Source organism: Scyliorhinus canicula, chromosome 15 (genome assembly GCF_902713615.1).
Source record: "Scyliorhinus canicula chromosome 15, sScyCan1.1, whole genome shotgun sequence".
Lineage (NCBI taxonomy): Eukaryota > Metazoa > Chordata > Chondrichthyes > Carcharhiniformes > Scyliorhinidae > Scyliorhinus > Scyliorhinus canicula.
This window is the reverse complement of record NC_052160.1, coordinates 139,754,357-139,775,681: the sequence shown is the minus strand read 5'-3', so window position 1 is coordinate 139,775,681 and position 21,325 is coordinate 139,754,357. Positions and strand designations below refer to the sequence as shown.

Genomic DNA, 21,325 nt, shown 5'->3' with positions numbered 1-21,325 from the left:
ATAATGCTGGGGCCTCAATGTTTTACAATCTACCTCAATGATTTGGATGAAGGAAGCAAAGGTGTGGCAGACATTGCCAGTTTGGCAGATGTCCTTGAAAAATCTTGGTAAGTTGCTGCAGGTCAAGTTGTAGCGAGAAAACAACATAGCCATTGTGCAGGTGGTGGAGACAGCGTCCACCAGGGTGTTTGGCTCTTCTGTTTATCGCATCAATGGCTTTTCAAAACGTGTATCACTCAATACAATCCTTAACAAAGGATTCTGGTGACAAGGACAGCAGGCTCATTCAGAGCCAACCATTGCATTTCTGACCCTTACAGAACAGAAAAAAGGTTATGGAACTACATGTGGTCTAGTCCAATACACGAATCACCAAATCTTAAACGATTGTTGATTACAGATTGTGTGCTCCGTGTTTATACCGTCCTGGTGCCATCTCCACACTGTGAGTTTCCCCCACTCAATGGACAACTTACACAGCAGCTGACCTGCCATATACAAATAAGTTCAATGTCACCCAGACAGTAATTCATTGCTTATCAGTACCTGAGGCAAAATGTACAAGCTCCAACACCCCAAGTAACTACACTAATCATTTCTCATGGGTTTGTAAATAGAGTTTTGATTCCATTATCGGTTACAATTGCATTGATAGATGCCATTGACATTTAATCATGTGATAAATTGTAACTTTCCCAAGTTTGATGTTACTTAAATTGGAAACAATATTTGTTTTTCCAACAAGGTCATCATGATTGACGTTTCCCATTATGGAAAAACTTTTAATTACCTGATCCAAATCTGTCGACCACGGAATGGATTGATCCTGATGACTATAAAAGCAGCAACAACCAGAACCCATTCACATTGGAATTTGACATTTCCTTGTGGTTTCCTTCAACTATTCGAAGAGGCAAAAATGAAGTGGTTGCTCATTGCACTTGCGTGCATTCAGCTCTCTGAATGTATCGTCAGGTAAGGTTTTTATCTATTATAAATTTTGAGTACCCAATTGTTTTCTTCCAATTAAGGGGCAATTTACAGGTCCAATCCACCTACCTTGCACATCTTCTTGGTTTTGGGGATGAGACCCACGCAGTCAGGGGGTGAATGTGCAAACTCAACTTGGACAGTGACCCAGAGCCGGGATCGAACCCGCGTCCAAGGTGCCGTGATGCAGCAGTGCTAACCACTGCGCCACCGAGCTGCCCAGTCAGCTGGGAATTTGTGAGCAGCCTTGGTTTTGAAGTTTGGATATGTGTTGAATGTATCCTCACAGAAGAAAATAATGCTATCAAAACACTTGGTGTTTGGTTTGAACGCTTCAATTATGTATCTCTCTCTCCGACCATTCGGAATGTAGGAACAGGAGTGGGCCATTAATCCCCTCGTGCTGGTTCTGCCAGTCAATGAGATTGTGGATGATCTCCATATAGCGGCCTTTGACTTATTCCCTTAATACTGTTGGGCAACAAAATTCTAACAATCTCAGATTTAAAATATACAATTGATCTAGCAGCCACTGCCAGTTGTGGAGAAGAGTTCCAAACGTCTCCCATCCTTTGTGTGTCGAAGTTTTATCAACTTTCAGTCCTGAAAGGTTCAGCAGCTGTAATCTGTAGACTATTCCCTTAGACCGTGACACCTCAAACAACGGAACTGGTTTCTCTCTATCTACTCTATCTTTTCCCCTTAATATTCTGAAAGGTTTGATCATATTGCTTCTTAATCTTTTAAATTTAAGGGAATGAAACCCTGGTGTGTGCAAGGCCCTCTCATAATTAATCACGTGGAATGCAGGTGTCATTCTGGTAAATCTATGGTGATTGATGAAGGACCCTGAGATACCCTCAATTACACCTCGAGAGAGATGGTTGGTAATACAAAGGCTTTAATTAGCAGAGAACCGGACAGCTATCGAGAAGTGTGTTCACTGCACACTGCCCACTGGACATTACCTTATATATGGCTCCCTGGGGGGTGGAACCGGAGGCGGTGTACCCCAGGGTTCCAAGCCCGGTCTTAAAGGGATCATTACATTAAAGGTGCAGTAACCATTCATCACAGACCCTCCTTCTCAACGTTGCCCCTCGGCTGAGGTGTGGTGACCCTCAGGTTAAATCTCCACCAGTCAGCTCTGCCCCTCAAAGGGGAAAGCAGCCTATGGTCATCTGGGACTGTGGTGACTCTGTCTACCTCTACCTCTAACCTACATCCAAAGATGTGCAGGTTAGGTGGATTGGCCATGATAAATTGCCCTTAGTATCCAAAATTCGATGATTAACCTAGGACAAAAGTTCGGCACAACATCGTGGGCCGAAGGGCGTGTTCTGTGCTGTATTTCTCTATAATTCTATAATAACACTCCGGGTGTGAGGGATTTGAATATCGAAACATGACTTCTACCCCCATGTATTGTAGTCCTATAGACATAATGGTCACCACGAGCCTTTTAGATTATTCTCTGTACCTGCTTGTGACTTGTTCACAATAGTAACAATGCCTGGGTGTTTAATGGGCCAATTTGCTGTCGGGCCCAATGTTTCACTCAGATGTCTGCCCAGTAATAAAATGGCTACGAAAGCTCAGGAAATTGGGCGAAGAAGCTTCCATTAGCTTTACCCTCAGTCCCTTCTGCCAGGGACGTTGCAACCAGCTGCTTCTTGTCGACTAGATTGCATGCACATTATTTATGTTGTAGTCTCACTAAGGCAGCCAATTTTGAATCAGTTTATATATGTACATACATCATATGTTTTCTGTTTATTGTAAATGCTACTTTTGTTTACCAATCACAACATAGTACACAGAAGGTTATAGCTTGTACACATGAAACTGAAAGGGGTAGAAAAAGAAATTTGGTTTGATTTAGAATGACGTATCTGCCTGAATGTTGATCCATTTTCACTCTGATCCTTGCAGAGTGAAACTCTTTAAGGGTAAATCTGTCCGCGATGTCTTGGCGGAGCGTGGTTTACTCGAGGAGTTTCTGAAAGAACACAAAGACAATCTCTACTCAAGATTCCGTGGAGCATCCAAGGGGCAGTCGTTCGCTTCAACAGATTCACTAGTAAACTACCTGGATGTAAGTAATCTGTACTGTTTTTAAAGAAGATCAGTTTACAGAATAGAACTGAAAAAGTCACATCTCGGTGGTGTTTATTGCATTCTGCCCTTTATTAACACTGCCATGTGTACCTGAAACCCAAAAGTGCAGCAAGTGTTGAAGTTGGTCATTTCGCGATGGATATATATTAGCACAGCCCTGAGGGAGTGCTGCATTGTCAGTGATACCCTCTTTTAGAATGGACATTAAATCAGGACCATGTCTGCCCTGTCACATGGATGTAAACAATTCCAAGCCACCTTTTGATGCAGTGCAGGGGAGATCTACCCAACAGTTATCACTGTACCAAAGTTACTAATAAAAATCTGCTGGTCATCACAGTGCTGTTTGTGGGATCGTGCTGTGCGCAGATTGGCTGAGCTGAGATCGGCCATGATTCTATTGAATGTTGGAGCAGGCCCGAGGGGCTGCATTGCTGACTTCTGCTCCTCATTCTCTTCATGGAGAAGTTACAGCACAGAAGGAGGCCGTTCGGCCCATCTTGACCATGCCAGCCTGAGGACACCCAGGTGCCCTTTCTAACCCCACCTACCTGCACCCGGTCCATAGCCCTGTACCTTACAGCACTTAAGGTACAGATCCAGGTAATTTTAAAAAGAGTTTAGGGTCTCTGCCTCCACCGCCAACCCGGGTAGCAAATTCCAGACTCCCACTACCCTCTGCGTAAAAAAGTTCTTCCTCGTGTCCCCTCTACACTTTCTGCCACTTATCTTGAATCTATGTCCCCTGGTTCTAGAATTCTCCACGACGGAAAATAAATCAATCCTGTCCACTCTATCTCTTCCCCTCATAATTTTGTACATCTCAATTAAGTCACCCCCTCAGCCTTCTTTGTTCGAAAGAAAATAATCCCAACCTATCCAATCTCTCCTCCTAGCCATTCTGTCCTGATTGTCATCATGATTCTTACACCATAACAGTGACTACACTTCATAGATACTTTACTGGGCTAAGTGTTTCGGGATATCCTGAAGTTGTTCGGTTTAAATACACAATTTCTTTTGTCATTACCAGAATCATAGAACAGGTAATGAATCTGATTAATTCAGTTTCAAAATCTCTAATGAAACTGACAATAGCCACTCGCCATTCCGACACATTTATTACAAAGTTTTTAAGCTGCCTCACTACGTGAACCTGTGGAATATTTGCTAAAAGTGGCAGCGCCACCTTTCAAAATCTTAGTTTGACATTTGAAAACCAAAGGAGTTTGTTTTAATTAAACTCTGAGGACAGGAACATTTTAGCTGGTTGGAAATGGATGTAAAACTGGTTCCCATTTTGGTTGGTTAGTATGCACTCCCTAAATTATTCTTAGAAAGCTCCAAAGATTTAAGCAGGTCTGACGTGCATGAATCTCTACTGCACTTTACTATCTGAGAAACAGACACATTCCTAATTATACATTTTTCTTCTAATTTCCTGACAGCTGTCGTACTATGCAACAATCAGCATTGGGACTCCACCTCAGAGTTTCATTGTCATCTTTGACACTGGCTCTTCAAACCTTTGGGTTCCATCGAATTACTGCTACAGTTATGCCTGCAGTAAGTACTTCCAGATAATAGCAGAAGTTCTCACAATAGCACATGTTGGCTTTTTTTGAACGCATAACGGTTTACAGAAGCTTGAGCTGATACAGTTATTCTTCTTGACTTAGAGTTGCTTCATTGTGAGCTGATAGTGCAATTGTTAAACCCTGAATCTCCACTTGGCTGGGTGGGAAGCAGCTGATCGGAGAGGCGGGAAAACTTCAAATGAGCAGCACAGAGAACTCCTGAGATACTGTCAGGATTCAGCGGGGAGAGAGGAGCAGCAGCGGGGAGAGAGGAGCAGCAGCGGGGGGAGAGGAGCAGCAGTGGGGGAGAGGAGCAGCAGCGGCGAGAGAGGAGCAGCAGCGGGGAGAGAGAGGAGCAGCAGCGGGAGGAGAGGAGCAGCAGCGAGGGGAGAGGAGCAGCAGCGGGGGGAGAGGAGCAGCAGCGGGGAGAGAGAGGAGCAGCAGCGGGGAGAGAGAGGAGCAGCAGCGGGGGGAGAGGAGCAGCAGCGGGGAGAGAGGAGCTGCAATGGGGGGAGAGAAGCAGCAGCGGGGAGAGAGGAGCAGCAGCGGGGAGAGAGGAGCAGCAGCGGGGAGAGAGGAGCAGCAGCGGGGAGAGAGGAGCAGCAGCGGGGGGGGGGAGCAGCAGCGGGGAGAGAGGAGCAGCAGCGGGGGGAGAGGAGCAGCAGCGGGGGGAGAGGAGCAGCAGCGGGGGGAGAGGAGCAGCAGCGGAGAGAGAGGAGCAGCAGCGGGGAGAGAGGAGCAGCAGCGGGGGGAGAGGAGCAGCAGCGGGGTGAGAGGAACAGCAGCGGGAAGAGGAGCAGCAGCGGGGAGAGAGGAGCAGCAGCGGGGGGAGAGGAGCAGCAGCGGGGGGAGAGGAGCAGCAGCGGGGGGAGAGGAGCAGCAGCGGGGGGAGAGGAGCAGCAGCGGGGGGAGGGGAGCAGCAGCGGGGGGAGAGGAGCAGCAGCGGGGAGAGGAGCAGCAGCGGGGGAGAGGAGCAGCAGCGGGGGGAGAGGAGCAGCAGCGGGGGAGAGGAGCAGCAGCGGGGGGACAGGGGCAGCAGCGTGGGGGAGAGGAGAAGCAGCGGGGAGTGAGGATGATGGGTGTGTGTTAGACCCAGTCCTATAGCAAAGCCCGGTCTCCAGCCATCTCAGATTTCCCTCACATTGGGCCAACTTCTCGCTCTGTTGGGACCGTGTGGAGGTTGTAACGACCACCCCATGTTAAACGAATCCACACACAGGCATCTTCACCCCAACCCTACCCCACCCACCCAAACATTTATCCTTGACCCTGAGGGACCAAGAAGGAATCACCACAACCAATGCTAGCTTTTTATTCCATATCTATTTTTAATGAGTTGAATTTAAATTCGTCAGCTGTTGTGCTGAGATTTAACCATATCTCTGTACCATTAGTCCTGGTCAACCTGTTGTTATATTGAAATGAACAGAATCATCTACTGAAACTGAGTGGATAAAATGTGTTTTTCTTGTAGAGGATCATACCAAGTTCATTCCACAAGACTCCTCAACATTTCAGATGGGCGAAAAATCTGTTTCCATTCGATATGACACTGGCAGCATGACTGGTATACTGGGATATGATACTGTCAGAGTAAGTCAAACTAGCTGATTGCCCATCTCATTGCCCCGATTGAATTCAGCTTCATAGATTGTGTTTCTTTATCCTTTTGTTGGATGTGGGCATCGCTGGTTAGGTCAACATTTATTGCCCATCCCTAACTGTCCTTGAGCATCTGACCGACGAACAACTGCCTGCCCTTTGTATTTCAGCGTCCTTGAGTTATGATGAAATGAAATGAAATGAAAATCGCTTTTTGTCACAAGTAGGCTTCAAATGAAGTTACTGTGAAAAGCCCCTCGTCGCCACAATCTGGCGCCTGTTCGTGGAGGCTGTTACGGGAATTGAACCTTGCTGCTGGCCTGCTTGGTCTGTTTTAGCCCTGTGCTAAACCAGCCCCTTTTAGCCCCTTTTATACACAAGCAATCCATTGGCTTTTCTGATTGATTTTCATACCTACCTACTGGCTTTGAATGATTTGTGTTGTTGGGCTCCTGAGTCACTCACCTCTACCATTCTTAATTCCTCACCATTTGGGAAATATTCTTTATCTTTTGCCAAACATGCCCACACTGAACTCAGAATGGCCATTCACTTATTCTATTTATGTTCCTTTGCAAGAATGACCTTCTACTTGCACTGCGTACTGTCACTCCTAACTTTATGTCATCAGCAGTCTTATACAGTGATCAATTCCTTCATCTGAGTCATTTTTGTAAGGGGGCAATGAAGAATCCACACCATGTTTTAGAGAGAAACAAAGCTTATTTTATTTAACATAGTCCCCTACTGGGCCTTCTGTAGTCGGTGCCTGACTGGCCGACTCTATTTATACAAAGACACATGGTCCTTGCTAAGGGTCCGCTGTCTACTTATCGAGGGAGCTCATATTCTACAAGCTCCACAGGACAGTCGATCATCCCTACCCCGTGAGACCCGCGTGGGTTATAACAGTCATCATATGGCAAAAAACTGAGGTCCCAGAGCAGATCCCTACCACATTCCACCTTCCACATACATATCCTTTATCTCCACTCTCTGCATCCTACCTACCAAACCATTTCTAACCAAAGCCACATGTCCATCTTCAAAGAGTGGTCTTACTTTTGCCAATAATCATTTGTTTGGAACCTTATCCAATGCCTTTTGAGGTGCCCCTGATGTAAAATCGCTATTATCTACCTTTATCTACCCTTATGGTCACCATAGAAACCATCCTATCGGGCTGCATCACAGCCTGGTATAGCAACTGCTCGGCCCAGGACCGCAAGAAACTTCAGAGAGTTGCGAATACCGCCCAGTCCATCACACAAACCTGCCTCCCATCTATTGACTCCATTTACACCTCCTGCTGCCTGGGGAAAGTGGGCAGCATAATCAAAGACTCTCCCACCCGGCTTACTTATTCTTCCAATTTCTTTCATCGGGCAGGAAATACAGAAGTCTGAGAACACGTGCAAACAGACTGTAAAACAGCTTCTTCCCAGCTGTTACCAGACTCCTAAATAACCCTCTTATGGACTGACCTGATTAACTCTACACCCCTGTATGCTTCATCGATGCCGGTGCTTATGTAGTTACATTGTATACCTTGTGTTGCCCTATTATGTATTTTCTTTTCTTCCCATGTACTTAATGATCTGTTGAGCTGCTCGCAGGAAAATACTTTTCTCTGTATCTCGGTACACGTGACAGTAAACAAATACAATCCAATCCTACTCAAAAGATTTGGCAGGTTTAGACAGATATACCTAACCTTTAATAGAGGCACATTGGCTCTCTCTGTCCAGTTCAGATTTGTTTAAGTGCTGGGTCACACATACCATAGTGACAGACAATAACTGGGTGCACTTTGAAAGTAACTCATTGGCTGGGAAACATTTTGGGATATCTAAACAATTTCTGAAGGTGCAGCATAAGAAGAGGTTTCCTGGGGCAGCACGGTGGCGCAGTGGTCAGCACTGTTGCCTCACGGCACGAGGTCCCAGGTTCAATCGCAGTCCGTGTGGAGTTTGAACACCCCCCCCCCCCCCCATGTTTGCGTGGATTTGGGCCCCAGAAGCAGGGTAGGTGGATTAGCCATGATAAATTTCCCACTAATTGGAAAAAATTAATTGGGTACTCGAAATTTATTAAAAAAGAATTTTCTCTTCTTCTTTAATTTGCAAACATTGTCAAGTCCACAATCTTTGTCACGTTGCCCTACTCGAGCTTTTGAGGCTAGTGTAAGAGCACGTAATTAGAATTGACGAATTCAGTGCAACTGCCAACTATGGGTGCACGCCTGATGCATGTGGTCATGAACTCGGATGCCACCTGGGAGTTTGGAAGGTTGTTCGCGTTCCCCCTGACATCTTCTCCATATATTGTGCGACAAAAGCCAGTTGGAGTCCAGAAATAGTTAAAGTCAGAATATCGTTTATTTACAGTGTGCAAGGGAAAGATTCAAGTCACAAAATTTCTCACTGAGCAGTTGCAATAACACACATTTATACACAATACAGCTTCTTGTGGGTGCGTACCAAAGGTTATTTTGACTGCTCTTGGCCTTCAATGTGTTCCCATTGAGCACATCCCATCATATTCTCACAGCTCGTGGGAAAGTGCGAAATGTTAAAAATAAACAAACACAGCTACAGTAACTTCATCGCTAACAAAACGTATCGAGAATAATGTGTAAGATAAAGCTTCTGGACAAATACAGCAAATGAAACAGCTTTCAAAAATGTATCTCACTTTACAACTCAAAGTAATCGTGCTCACCCTTTATTTCTCACATCACATATCTTCCTCAGCTCCTGGAGGAAGACACGACGTTCCGGAAACTCTTTAAAACTCTTCAGTGGGATGGGTTAGTGGGGCCCACATCTGCCCATTTAGAGACAGCAGTGCCTCACCTCACTCGATACATTAGTGCCCAATGACTGAGACATAGCAGCAGAAACCTCCAGAACAGAGTGTTTATGTCCCTATCTTCACATTCCAAAGACATTCACCTAGTGAGGAGCAGCCTGAGGCTCTATACCTTCCAAGGTCAATTTTAAACAGCAGAGACCAAGAAGGTGGCAATACCCTAATGTGTTCATATGTTAACTTGACCTTCTTACAGGACGATCTACTGTAAATATTTAAACTGTCTTTTTTTCAATTAGGTTGGCAACATTGATATCACCCACCAAGAATTTGGTTTAAGTATCACTGAGCCTGGCAATTTCCTTTACTACGCTAAATTTGATGGAATTCTGGGATTGGGATATCCAAATTATGCCGTATCAGGCGCCACAACTGTTTTCGATAACATGATGTCCGAGAATCTGGTGGAGCGGCCTCTCTTTTCTTTTTACCTGACTAGGTGAAGTATTTTTTAACATTCACTGATGAATCCCTTCATAAAGAGCTTCCAACATAACCTGCACCAAACTTGCCCTTTTCTTCAACCTCTCTCTATCAACACTTGGATTTTTCTCTGGCATAATTCAATAGGCGATACAGCATTGGGAAATTAAGTAATTGGATGCCCGTAGACAGAACTCCACCCCCCCATCTGCACTGCAGCAAAGTTTCTTCCAGCTCCCTGCCCCATCTGTCAGGGATTTTAGCTGCCTGACTGTCTGTCACTCCGTGTATTCAAATGATGGTGGGAAGGCCGGGGTCAGGGAAACCAGCCAATTTCCCTCCGTTCTGCTTCGGGACCATCACCAACAGGGAATCCAGATATGGCAGCAGTACATCATGGGGCAGAAATAGGAAGCAATAAAAGCTCTGTTGGCAGAGTGAGGGCGAGCAGTGGTCCCTTTGGGCTCATCGTTTCTCCTGGAAGGCCACAGCTCAGTTTGAAAAAAATATTTGATGTCTTTGAATTGCTTATGCCCCCTTTAAGAATCCCCTTCTGTTTTGCTCCAGTTTTCTTCCCTGGCTTAGCTCTGACTATCATTCTTCGGCCCATCCCGCCACCCTCGGCAGTGAACCCACTCTCGAATTGATTCCATCCATGTAGACTTTAATGAATAGAATCCTATGCAGCACAGAAACAGGCCATTCGGCCCATTGTGCGTGTGCTAGCACTTTGAGGGAACTATCCAATTAGTCTAACTCCCCTGCCCATCCACCATAACCCTTTTCCCAACATATGCCCAATTCCCTTTTGCAATTTACTCTTGAATCCGCTTCCATTTTCTGCCCAGGCTGTTCCCCATTCCCCATCACAACAACAAATCAAATAAATCTGACCAGATCACGATGCAAACATTTAAAACCTTGTGGATTCACACTGTGCTGTGGTAGGATATAGTTGCATCCTACACTTTAGTTGTCAAATTCTCCAGACATTCCAGCAAGCTTTCCAAGAGGTTAAGAACAATTTTCAGGCACATATTTGACAAAAGGCTAATATGATGTGATCGTAGAAGCTGACAGAAATTCTGAACCTGCATACTTCCAGATTTAATTCATTTTTAACCTTTGATTTACAGAGAAAACGGTCAGTCTGGAAGTGAAGTTGTATTTGGTGGAGTTGATCCAAACCATTTCACAGGTCAAATTAACTGGGTTCCCGTCACCGTACAAGGATACTGGCAAATCCAACTCGACGGGTGAGTAAATGCCTATTAACAAATGTTACATGTTCGCGATAGAATTCAGCTGCAAAAATGTGATTTGTGCCAAAACAATTTCCAATGGAAAAGAGGCTAAATGTTGCACAGTGCTTGCTGGGTCGTTTAACATTACAGGCGTGTCAAAGAGAAATATCAGGAATTAGCTGGGAAATGCATAATCCAGAGTTATTCAGGTTCAAAGCAAGTACTGGCCTGTACTCCCTGCTCCATTGTGATCTCATGGACTTCTGCCCCTACCTCCTGATGATTCTCTACACCTTCCCTATCCACCTGATTGGACGATCACGCAGCATGATCAATACCTATCTCACCCTCAACCCCCCCTCCCCACTCAACAGATATTGATCCAACTGCTTGTAAAGACAACATCCCCAATTAATGCCGGGGCTGCTTGAATGCAAGTCAACTACAACCAGGTTTGTTGTGCAGTTTTGCCACACAGCAACATCCAAAGGCACTCTGAAGGTTAAGCAGTGGATGAAGTGATGAAGGATTAGATTGGATTTGTTTATTGTCCTGTGTACCGAGGTACAGTGAAGAGTGTTTTTTTGGAGCAGCTCAAACAGATCATTAAATACATGAAAATAAAATAAAAGAAAAAGAAAATACAGAATAGGGCAACACAATGTCCACAATGTAAATACATAGACACCGGTATTGGGTGAAGCACACAGAAGTGTAGTATTAATCATGTCAGTCCATAAGAGGGTCATTTAGGAGTCTGGTAGCAGGGGGGAAGAAGCTGTTTTTGAGTTTGTGCATGTTCTCAGACTTCTGTATCTCTTGATGGAAGAAGTTGGGAGAGTGAGTAAGCCGGGTGAGAGGGGTCTTTGATTCTGTCGCCCGCTTTCCCCAGGCAGCGGGAGGTGTAGATGGAGCTAATGGATGGAAGGCAAGTTTCTGTGATGGACTGGGCTGTGTTCACGACTCTCTGAAGTTACTTGCGGTCTTGGGCTGAGCAGTTGCCACACCAGGCTGTGATGGAGCCAGATAGGATGCTTTCTATGGAGCATCTGAAAAAGTTGGCAAGGGTTAATGTGGCCATGCCAAATTTCCTTAGTTTCCTGAGGAAGTATAGGCGCTGTTGTGCTTTCTTGGTGGTAGCGTCGACGTGGGTGGACCAGGACAGATTTTTGGAGATGTGTACCCCTAGGAATTTGAAACTGCTAACCATCTCCACCTTGGCCCCATTGATGCTGACAGGGGTGTGTACAGTACTTTGCTTCCTGAAGTCAGTGACCAGCTCTTTAGTTTTACTGGCATTGAGGGATAGATTGTTGTTGTTACACCACTCCACTAGGTTCTCTATCTCCCTCCAGTATTCTGACTTGTCGTTATTCGAGATCCAGCCCACTATAGGCATGTCGTCAGCAAACTTGTAGATGGAGTTGGAACCAAATTTTTCCACGTAATCGTGTGTGTACAGGGAGTAGAGCAGGGGGCTAAGTACGCAGTCTTGCGGGGCCCCCATATTGAGGACTATTGTGGAGGCGGAGTTGTTGTTTATCCTTACTGATTGTGGTCTATGGGTCAGAAAGTCGAGGATCCAGTTGCAGAGGAAGGAGCCAAGTCCTAGGTTTTGGAGCTTTGATATGAGCTTGGTTGGGATTATGAAGTCGGAGCTGTAGTCAATAAATAGGAGTTGTTGTTGCCGAGATGCTCTCGGGATGAGGGAGATGGCGTCTGCTGTGGACTGGTTGTGGCGGTATGCGGATTGCAGTGGATCAAGGCGTTCTGAGATGCGCTTCATGATCAAGCTCTCGAAGCACTTTGTTACGACTGATGTCAGGGCCACCGGATGGTAGTCACTGAAGGATGGGAAAGAGGGAATGAACTAAAGGCACAGTTAAAGAATTGAGTTTTGAAGAGACTTTTGAGGATGAAGAATGTTTTGAAACAGAATTCCCAGCAAAACAATACGACAGAGACTAGCCCGATAGAACCAACAAAGAATGCAGAGTAATTGGCAGGCACAGCTGACGGCATGTGCTTTAGTGTTGGAGAAGATCACAATGATTGAGATAAGCAAGACAGAGTCAAATGCAAACCAGAAAAGTGAGAAACATCATACATGAAATGAAAATCGCTTATTGTCACGAGTAGGCTTCAAATGAAGTTACTGTGAAAAGCCCCTAGTCGCCACTTTCCGGCGCCTGTTCAGGGAGGCTGTTACGGGAATCGAACCCTGCTGCTGGCTTGCCTTGGTCTGCTTTCAAAGCCAGCGATTTAGCCCAGTGAGCTAAATATTGCAAGACAATAGTTGAAAATGTACTAAAGACAAAGCAGCCGTACTGAGAGATTCAAAAACACAATCCGAATGCGATGTCTTATATTTACCTCAAGTGGAATAACCATCTTGATGCATGATGCACACATTTGCGCACATTAATCTCAGTTGTCAATTAGATTTCCAAAACAGGTCACCTAACTATGAATGTCCTTTTACTTCCTAGTGTGAAATTAAATGGCCAGATGGTGGCTTGCCAAAGTGGTTGTCAGGCCATTGTTGATACTGGAACCTCCCTGATCGTTGGATCTGCCGCACCTATTCAGAAAATTCTGCACGCAATTGGCGCCGGCCCAGAAAATGATGCATGGGTAATTTGCATTGTGTTTTATCATGGGAAGGAGATAATTCCATCTCAAATCTTAAAGTACACAAGTGTCTTCTATTAAAGAAGATTCAGATGCATTGATAATGATCTTTTACACATATGCTAAAACTAAGTAAATTCTCAGAGCTAACGTTTGGTCAATCATTTAATTTAAACATAGATGTGAGCTGCCCCTTCAGATTATACCACTCTTAACTTCTTCTTTCTCTATCCTACAGTATTATGTTTACTGCAATTCCGTGTCCAGCATGCCCGATGTGACATTCGTCATCAATGGAATTGACTATCCCATTCCTTCTTCTGCTTATGTGCTCAAGGTATGCTTTAACCCTTAAGCTGCTGGAATTCCCACAGCACCGTACACCATCTCCGGGTTACTGGGTTTAGAACAGATTTCAGTGCAATGGCATAGCCCAGTTTTTACAGTGAATCCTAACGTCAGCTGACTCTGTTCGGGAACAGTGTGTGGGATTCTCCGGTCTCCGACATTGAAATCGTGTTCGATGATCGGCCGAAGAATCGATGTTGGTGCCGAAATCGCAGGTGACGCCTCTTTTTCGATGCTCCGCCCCCACCAAAAACGGCGTACTTTAGGAGTACACCGCACGCCGTCGGTCCCGTGTGGCATTTATTTTCGGGAACTCGGCGTAGCAGCTGCGGACTAAGTCCAGCGTAGCCACAGTGGGGGGTGGGGGGTGGCGCGGGGGGAGCCGATCCGCGGGCCGAGGGGGCTTTGCCGGGTGCTGGGGCAATGGTGGGATTGGTCCAAGGCTGGCGGGCCTGGCCAAAGGGGGTCACTATTTGGCAGGCCGACACCGTGCTGCACGGTGCGAGCACTGCCCTGCGCATGTGTGGCCACGGACCCGGCAATTCTCCGGCTGTATCCGCAACTAGAGCCAGGGGCTCTCTGCTGTGTGCCTGCTAGCCCACTCCGCCAGTCGGAGGATTGGTGGCCAATTTGCGGAGTTTGTTCGGTCGATAAAAAGCCACCGTTCTCACGCCGGCGTCAGCGCTTAGTCTCAGAATCGGAGAATCCAGCCCAGTGTGCTTCTTAAAAATATATATGTTTATTTAAACCGGAACATATATGAACATATACACACAGTCATTCAACAAACATAACCCACTCCCCACAATTTGACATTTTGTTCCTCGCTTTCTCCCCTGAACACTTCCCCAACCCTCCTTTCCCACACACTGGAAACAAACAAGCCCTCAAACAGGCATCAGAACAACTTCCATCGTGGCCAGAACCGCCCCCCCCGCCCTAGAAAGAGCACCACACGTCTACCCCTTCTTCGCAACCCGGTAACCCCACCCAACCTTGTTGGACGCTAAATCCAATTTACCATGGCCAATACACCTAACCTGCACATCTTTAGAGTGTGGAAGGAAACCGGAGCACACGGAGGAATCACACGCAGGCACGGGGGAAACGTGCAGACTCCGCACAGACAGTGACCCAAGCCGGGAATCGAACCTGGGACCATGGAGCTGTGAAGCAACAGTGCTAACCAATGTGCTAACGTGCCACTGTGATGAACTGTTCATTCATCCATATGGCAAACGTGCAACGTGGTGATATGAATATTTTCAACAGGGGCGTGGTGGCGCAATGGTTAGCACTGCTACCTATGGCGCTGGGGATCTGGGTTCAATCCCGGCTCCGGGTCACTGCCTGTGTGGAGTATGCACAGTCTCCCTGTGTCTGCGTGTGTTTCACGCATACAATCCAAAGATGTGCAGGGTAGGTGGATTGGCCACGCTAAATTGCTCCTGAATTGGAAAAGAAAATTGGGTACGCTAACTTAATTTTTAAAGTTGAAGGTTTTCTGCTGGATTTTCCCTTACCGCAGACTCTTTCCTTTCAAATTAATTCATTGTGCAAAGTGCTTTGGTATTTTTTCCAAGGAAACATCAGGGTGATCTGCTCATCGTGAAGTTTGGGGCAAGTCCTTTGTTTCCTATCTGTCAAATAAGTATGTTTGTATGTAATGCAATATGTTTGCGTGTAATACCGCATGCTGCAAAAGCAAGTGTAATCTTAGAAGCAAACAAATGTAGGAAAATCGGCTGATTTGTTCTTTATTACTTTACTTGCAGAAAACGTACAAAGGAAAGAACTATTGTGTGAGCGGTTTTGAGAAAATGAATGACGACCTCTGGATTCTTGGAGATGTTTTCATTGGAGTCTACTATTCCATTTTTGACCGAGGCGGAAACCAAATGGGTTTCGCCAAGGCTGTCTAATTTATTCATCCATGACGTTGTTTAAGTTGCTTCCTTTTCCTCTCTCCAAATCACAACTACGAACATCGCCTGAATTCCTCACAATCTCCAAATGCAATGGCCAATACAGTAGCAGCACAAATGGTGAAAAATATTATTAGTAATTATTTGTACAGATGAAGATGACATTTGTTATTAAACCAAACAAGATAAAGGTTACCTGTTTAGCTGTGTAGCGTTGTACTTTGCAAATGATTATTGGAAAGGATTAATGGAGAATATTAATAAATGAACATTAAAGTATCAGAAATGCATTAATAGCTCTGATCTCTTTTTTTGATACGGGTATTGGAGGAGAAAGAGATGCTGTCTAGTTTCTGCTTGCATTAGACATGTGTGTGAGGCTGTATTCTCTGCACCCCGATGGCGAAATCGCGTTCGGCGACGGGGCGGAGAATCCAGTTTCCTGCATGAAATCGGGACCGGCACGGTTCGGCGATTCGCCAACCCCCTAATAGCACGTATTCGGGGAGTATGCCGTGCAAAGTATCCAGCACCTGAGGCCATTGCCAGAGGTCCACCCCGCTACTCTCCGCCCCGACTAGCCGAATTCCTGATGGTGTAATTCTAACATGGTCCTGCCGTGGACTCAGTCCATTGCCGCCACAGTCGGGAGGCGGGCCGATCGGGGGGTTGGGGGGGGGGGGGGGCATTGTTAGGGAGTGGGCTTTTAATGTGCGGGCGGTCCGGGTCAAGACCTCAGCAATTTCCCATCGGGGGCACTATTTGCGTGGTCCATGTCTGCGGTCTGAGTCTGCCATGGACCACGGCGCGCCCGTTAGAGGCCGCCGCCATGCGCATGCACGGCTTCTGACCGGGAAGTGCGGGGAGGCCGTACTGGTAGCTGGAGCTGTGAGCTCCAAGACAGCTGCCTGCTAGCCTCCTGCAAGGCGGTGAATCTGTGGCCTTTTGACACCAGTTTTTCCTGTAATAGGGATCACCCCCCCCAGGGACCACCGGCCTAAAGGAACCCCATGCACAGACCACAGTGTGTGTATGTGTGGCTGAATGTGTGTGTGTGTGTGGCTGAGTGTGTGTGGCTGTGTGCGTGTGTGTGTGTGTGGCTGAGTGTGTGTGGCTGTGTGCGTGTGTGTGTGTGTGGCTGAGTGTGTGTGGCTGTGTGCGTGTGTGTGTGTGGCTGAGTGTGTGTGGCTGTGTGCGTGTGTGTGTGTGTGTGTGTGGCTGAGTGTGTGTGTGTGGCTGAGTGTGTGTGTGTGTGGCTGAGTGTGTGTGTGTGGCTGAGTGTGTGTGGCTGTGTGCGTGTGCGTGTGTGTGTGTGGCTGAGTGTGTGTGTGTGGCTGAGTGTGTGTGTGTGTGGCTGAGTGTGTGTGGCTGTGTGCGTGTGTGTGTGTGTGTGGCTGAGTGTGTGTGTGTGGCTGAGTGTGTGTGTGGCTGAGTGTGTGTGGCTGAGTGTGTGTGTGGCTGAGTGTGTGTGGCTGAGTGTGTGTGTGGCTGAGTGTGTGTGTGGCTGAGTGTGTGTGTGGCTGAGTGTGTGTGGCTCAGTGTGTGTGCAGTGGCGGACTGGCCAGGGTGTCAGCTTGCCCGATGGCAAGTGGGCCCCTGATGAAGTGGGCCCCCTGTATCAAATAAAAATGCAATATAGAAACAAACACAGACAACTGTTTTAGTAATAAAAAGGAATAAGAAAAAAAGAGAGCAGGACACAAATAAGCAGAGCCTGAAAAGGAACGAAGCAGGGGAGGTAGTGGAAGGATGAGGAATAGGGGGGGCCGGGTCGGGCATAATTAAGGAAATTCCATGTTTTCAGCAAGAGTGTGTGAATTTAAAGATAAAGTTACAATTCGTGATTTGAGATGGTCGGCAACTTCAAAGGATATCAAGCAGTAGTCTTTGTTCAGCCGGTACATCGGTCCGGGGCCCGGAGAGCCAAGAAGGGGCCCGTGAATCTCTGAAGGGCCCTTAAAAATTATAATTAATTAGACAAATAAATCTCCAACTTCTTTCCTGAGATATGTATTCAAACTTAATAAAATATAATTGTTTTTAAAAAGAGCAATACCAAATAAAAATACAATAAAGAAATAAAGAAATAATCACTCAGTGTATGAAGGAACGAAGCAGTGTAAACGGATGTGAAAAGGAGTGGGGGAGGGGGGGGGGGGGCGGAGGGAGGGGGGGCTGGTTCACCCGGGTCGGACATAGTTGGAAATCCACGTTTTCAGCAAGAGTGTGTGAATTTAAAGATAAAGTTACAGTTCGTGATTTGAGATTGTCGGCAACTTGAAAGGATATCAAGCAGTACATAGGGTCGTGAGGTCACCGAAAAGGAGAAGCGGTACCTTTGACCGTGAATCATGAGGTCAAAGATATTGAAGTGATAAGCCATGATCGGTAAACTCAAAGGTTTGCGACTTGTAACACTACAGTGGTATCAAACTGGACATGTTAACTTTGGTCGTGGGACCATTCTTAATGTCTTACTACAATCGGACCAAACTTCTAAGTTTCAACAGTTGTCTCAGTTGCTTGCTGGTGTGAACACTGGACAGTGGATTGTCTCCTCTTCTGAAGCTGCATAGGCCACAGTAGTATTGACTAATGAACATAGCCTATTGAAGTGATAAGTATAATAAGTTATATTATATTTTTATATTATAAGTATAATAAGTATAATACTTATTATAAGTATAATAAGTTATATTATATTTTTTATCAAGTAGGGGTTTATCTGGCGTTCCTTCAAGTTATTCTTGCAATCATCAATATTATTTTTTCCCAATGTGGGCTATTTTTAATTAAGTTTTTATTTCAGGAATATTACCCCTACCAGCATGGAAAAGAAAAAGCATAAATCTGGGTCACTAAAATGCAAAGAACAAAAAGAAGCAGAAAGGAAGGAATCAGCCAAGCGTTGCAGGCCTATTACAGAGTTTATAATACCACAAGCACAATCCACATCAATATCCAGTTCTACAACAAATAATCAAGAAGCAAGAAACAATGCTCATGGTGATGATGCAATGGCATGTGAGTTACAAGAACAGAGAAGATCTACTTTGAATGTAGAGACAAATACAAGTGCATCCATTACTAATCAACCCATGCCCAATGTTTCTTCTGGCTTCCTTGTTCTGGTATCTGTACTGCCTGTAGTTGCAACATCTGAACACATAGCTTCAACTAGTGACAGGGAATCAGATATTCCTTCAAGCATAAATGACTTGGTTTCTGAAGCACATCCTGTAAATGAACCTACACAAGAAAATGAAAGATCAATTACTGGAATCTTCCAATATCCATCACGAGCAAAGCTAAAACAGTTTTTTGCTGAACATCCACTTCAGCCACTTGATGATCTGCCATTTGATGCTCGTTTATATGAGAGGAAAATAAACATCATAAAGATGTTAGGCAAGCAAGCACTTCCTTTTCGAGGTCACAGAAATGAATCGGCCTACACTCTAGATAATGAGGTTCTGAATCATGGCAATTTTTTAGCTACAGTGCAATTGATGGCAAAATATGACCCCATTATGGCAGCTCACGTTTCTGCAGTGCAAAACAAGTCTAAACAAAGAATCAAACGATTAGAGCAACAAGGAAAGGCTCAAAGTAAAGGCCGTGGTGGACTTGTTACATACCTGAGTAAAACAACTATAAACATGTTAATCAAAATTATGAAGAATATAATACAAGAAAGAATTAGTCATCAAGTTTCTCAAGCAAAATATTATTCTATTCAGGTTGATTCAACACAAGATAATTCATCCATCGATCAGTTTAGCATTATTATTCGGTATGTGCTTAAAGGTATTATCCGTGAGCGACTACTTTCAGTTGTGCCAAGTAATGATGGTACAGGACAGGGACTTTTTGGTCTATTGATTGAAACATTACAGCATCTTATAATTGAACCCCAAAATGTTTATTTGATAGCACAGATGCCGCTGCAAGATACCATGGCCAGTATAATGGTTTACAAAGTAAAATTGCTGATGTGGCTGATCAACATGTTCATATATGGTGCTATGCCCATGTCTTGAATTTGGTGATAACTAAAACAACAAAATGTTGTATGCAGTTTCTTTTTTCAATTTGCTCCAGAATATAGCAACTTTTGTGAAAGCATCATACAAGAGAATGGCTGTATGGATAGACATCTAGGACAAGAAAAAATGAAATGATTAAAGCTAATTGGTGAGACCAGATGGTCAGGAAAATCCAATGCAGCAACAACTATATTTGATGATGCCGCTGCCAGTACTTTCGTAAATCTATTGACATGCTTATCAATGATACAAGATTCAGAAAAGTTTGATGCAAAAACAAAACATGAAGCAAATGTTTAACTTCAAAGTCTTCTAAAGTTTGAAACCATATTGACAGCATTTACTTACTTGTATATATTTCAAACTACAACCCCGTTATCAAGTTATCTACAGACAAGTGGTTTAGATATGTTTACTGCATGGAGTTTGGTAGATTCAGCTACAACAAAGTTGAAGGAACAGACAAGAACATTTGATAACGTTCACAGCAAGGCTTTGGAATTTGTAAATAAATGTAATGACAGGATTTCACAGATGAATATGGATGAAAATCAAACATTGGAAATTGATGCGTTGGAAACAGCATTGCCAGTTAAGAGGCAGAGGAAGAAGAAAAGAATGGAAGATGAGCTTATTGATGATGAAAGAAATTCCTCAGATTCTCTAGCTGATTTTCGAGTAAATGTGTTTAACCTAATAATGGATCGCATTGTCCAGTCACTAGAATCACGCTTTGTACAACACAAACAGTTGTATAAAGATTTGTCCTGCTTGGACCCAGCAAAGTTTAAAACTATTGCAGAGAAGGGCCTTGAAGATGAAGCATTGGAAGGTATTATTAAGCTGTTTCCACAAGATCAAGTAATATTGGGAATTGTTTTCTTTTGCTTCAAACATTGATGTATTAAAGCTATTGCTTAATGATGGTGAGAATATGGATTCCAGTTGCAACAATTGTAAAATTTTCAGCACTTGCCCATCGTGTGTACTAAAAGTTCTGGCATCCAACAGACTTCATGACAAGGCATACGATAACCTTTATGAACTTTATAAAGTCATCTGCACACTATCAGTTACTCAAGTCCAATGTGAGAGGACATTTTCAAAGCTAAAGATCATAAAGACAAGGTTAAGAAATTCACTGTCTGAGGAGAATTTGGAATCCTTCATGTTGCTAAACATTGAAAAGGAATTGTTAGATGAATTGGATGCAGAAACAATTATTGGCAGATTCGCACAATCATCTAGCGAACACAAACGATTGCTCTTAATATAGTGGACTGCATGCAATGCTCTATTGTGCTTTTGAACTATCTGTTAATGTGTAAATTGTGCAGTAAACTATTTAAAAATATCAACCAATTATTTAAAATTTTTAAAAATAAATAAATAAATCAATTATAACATTCTGTATTTACATTTGGTATCTACTGCCAGTAATATGTACAGTACATGTACACTGTAATTACTAAGAAAGACACATTTTTTCCACAAAAGTTTTAATTGTACCCTTTTTTCCATATGTATTTTTTGAAAATTTTATTTATTCA

The 21,325-nt window shown here is 44.6% G+C and overlaps 1 protein-coding gene across 1 annotated transcript; it reads left to right on the top strand.

Annotated features, from left to right (window-relative positions):
• The first annotated feature begins 816 nt into the window (after positions 1-816).
• LOC119978021 (pepsin A-3-like) lies at positions 817-16,019 on the top strand. The gene is made up of 9 exons (XM_038819347.1): positions 817-975; positions 2,923-3,085; positions 4,557-4,674; positions 6,160-6,278; positions 9,398-9,597; positions 10,718-10,837; positions 13,315-13,459; positions 13,695-13,793; positions 15,580-16,019. Exons 1-9 carry the CDS (start codon positions 830-832, stop codon positions 15,724-15,726), a joined length of 1,257 nt encoding a protein of 418 aa, XP_038675275.1. The 5' UTR covers positions 817-829; the 3' UTR covers positions 15,727-16,019.
• The last annotated feature ends 5,306 nt before the right edge of the window (positions 16,020-21,325 follow it).

Excerpts from the sequence above, each read along its gene's own strand:
- LOC119978021 (XM_038819347.1), top strand. The coding sequence starts at position 830 with ATGACTATAAAAGCAGCAACAACCAGAACCCATTCACATTGGAATTTG. Across the intron at positions 6,279-9,397 it reads TGGGATATGATACTGTCAGA|GTTGGCAACATTGATATCAC; the intron begins GTAAGTCAAACT and ends TTTTTCAATTAG. Across the intron at positions 13,460-13,694 it reads GCCCAGAAAATGATGCATGG|TATTATGTTTACTGCAATTC; the intron begins GTAATTTGCATT and ends TCTATCCTACAG.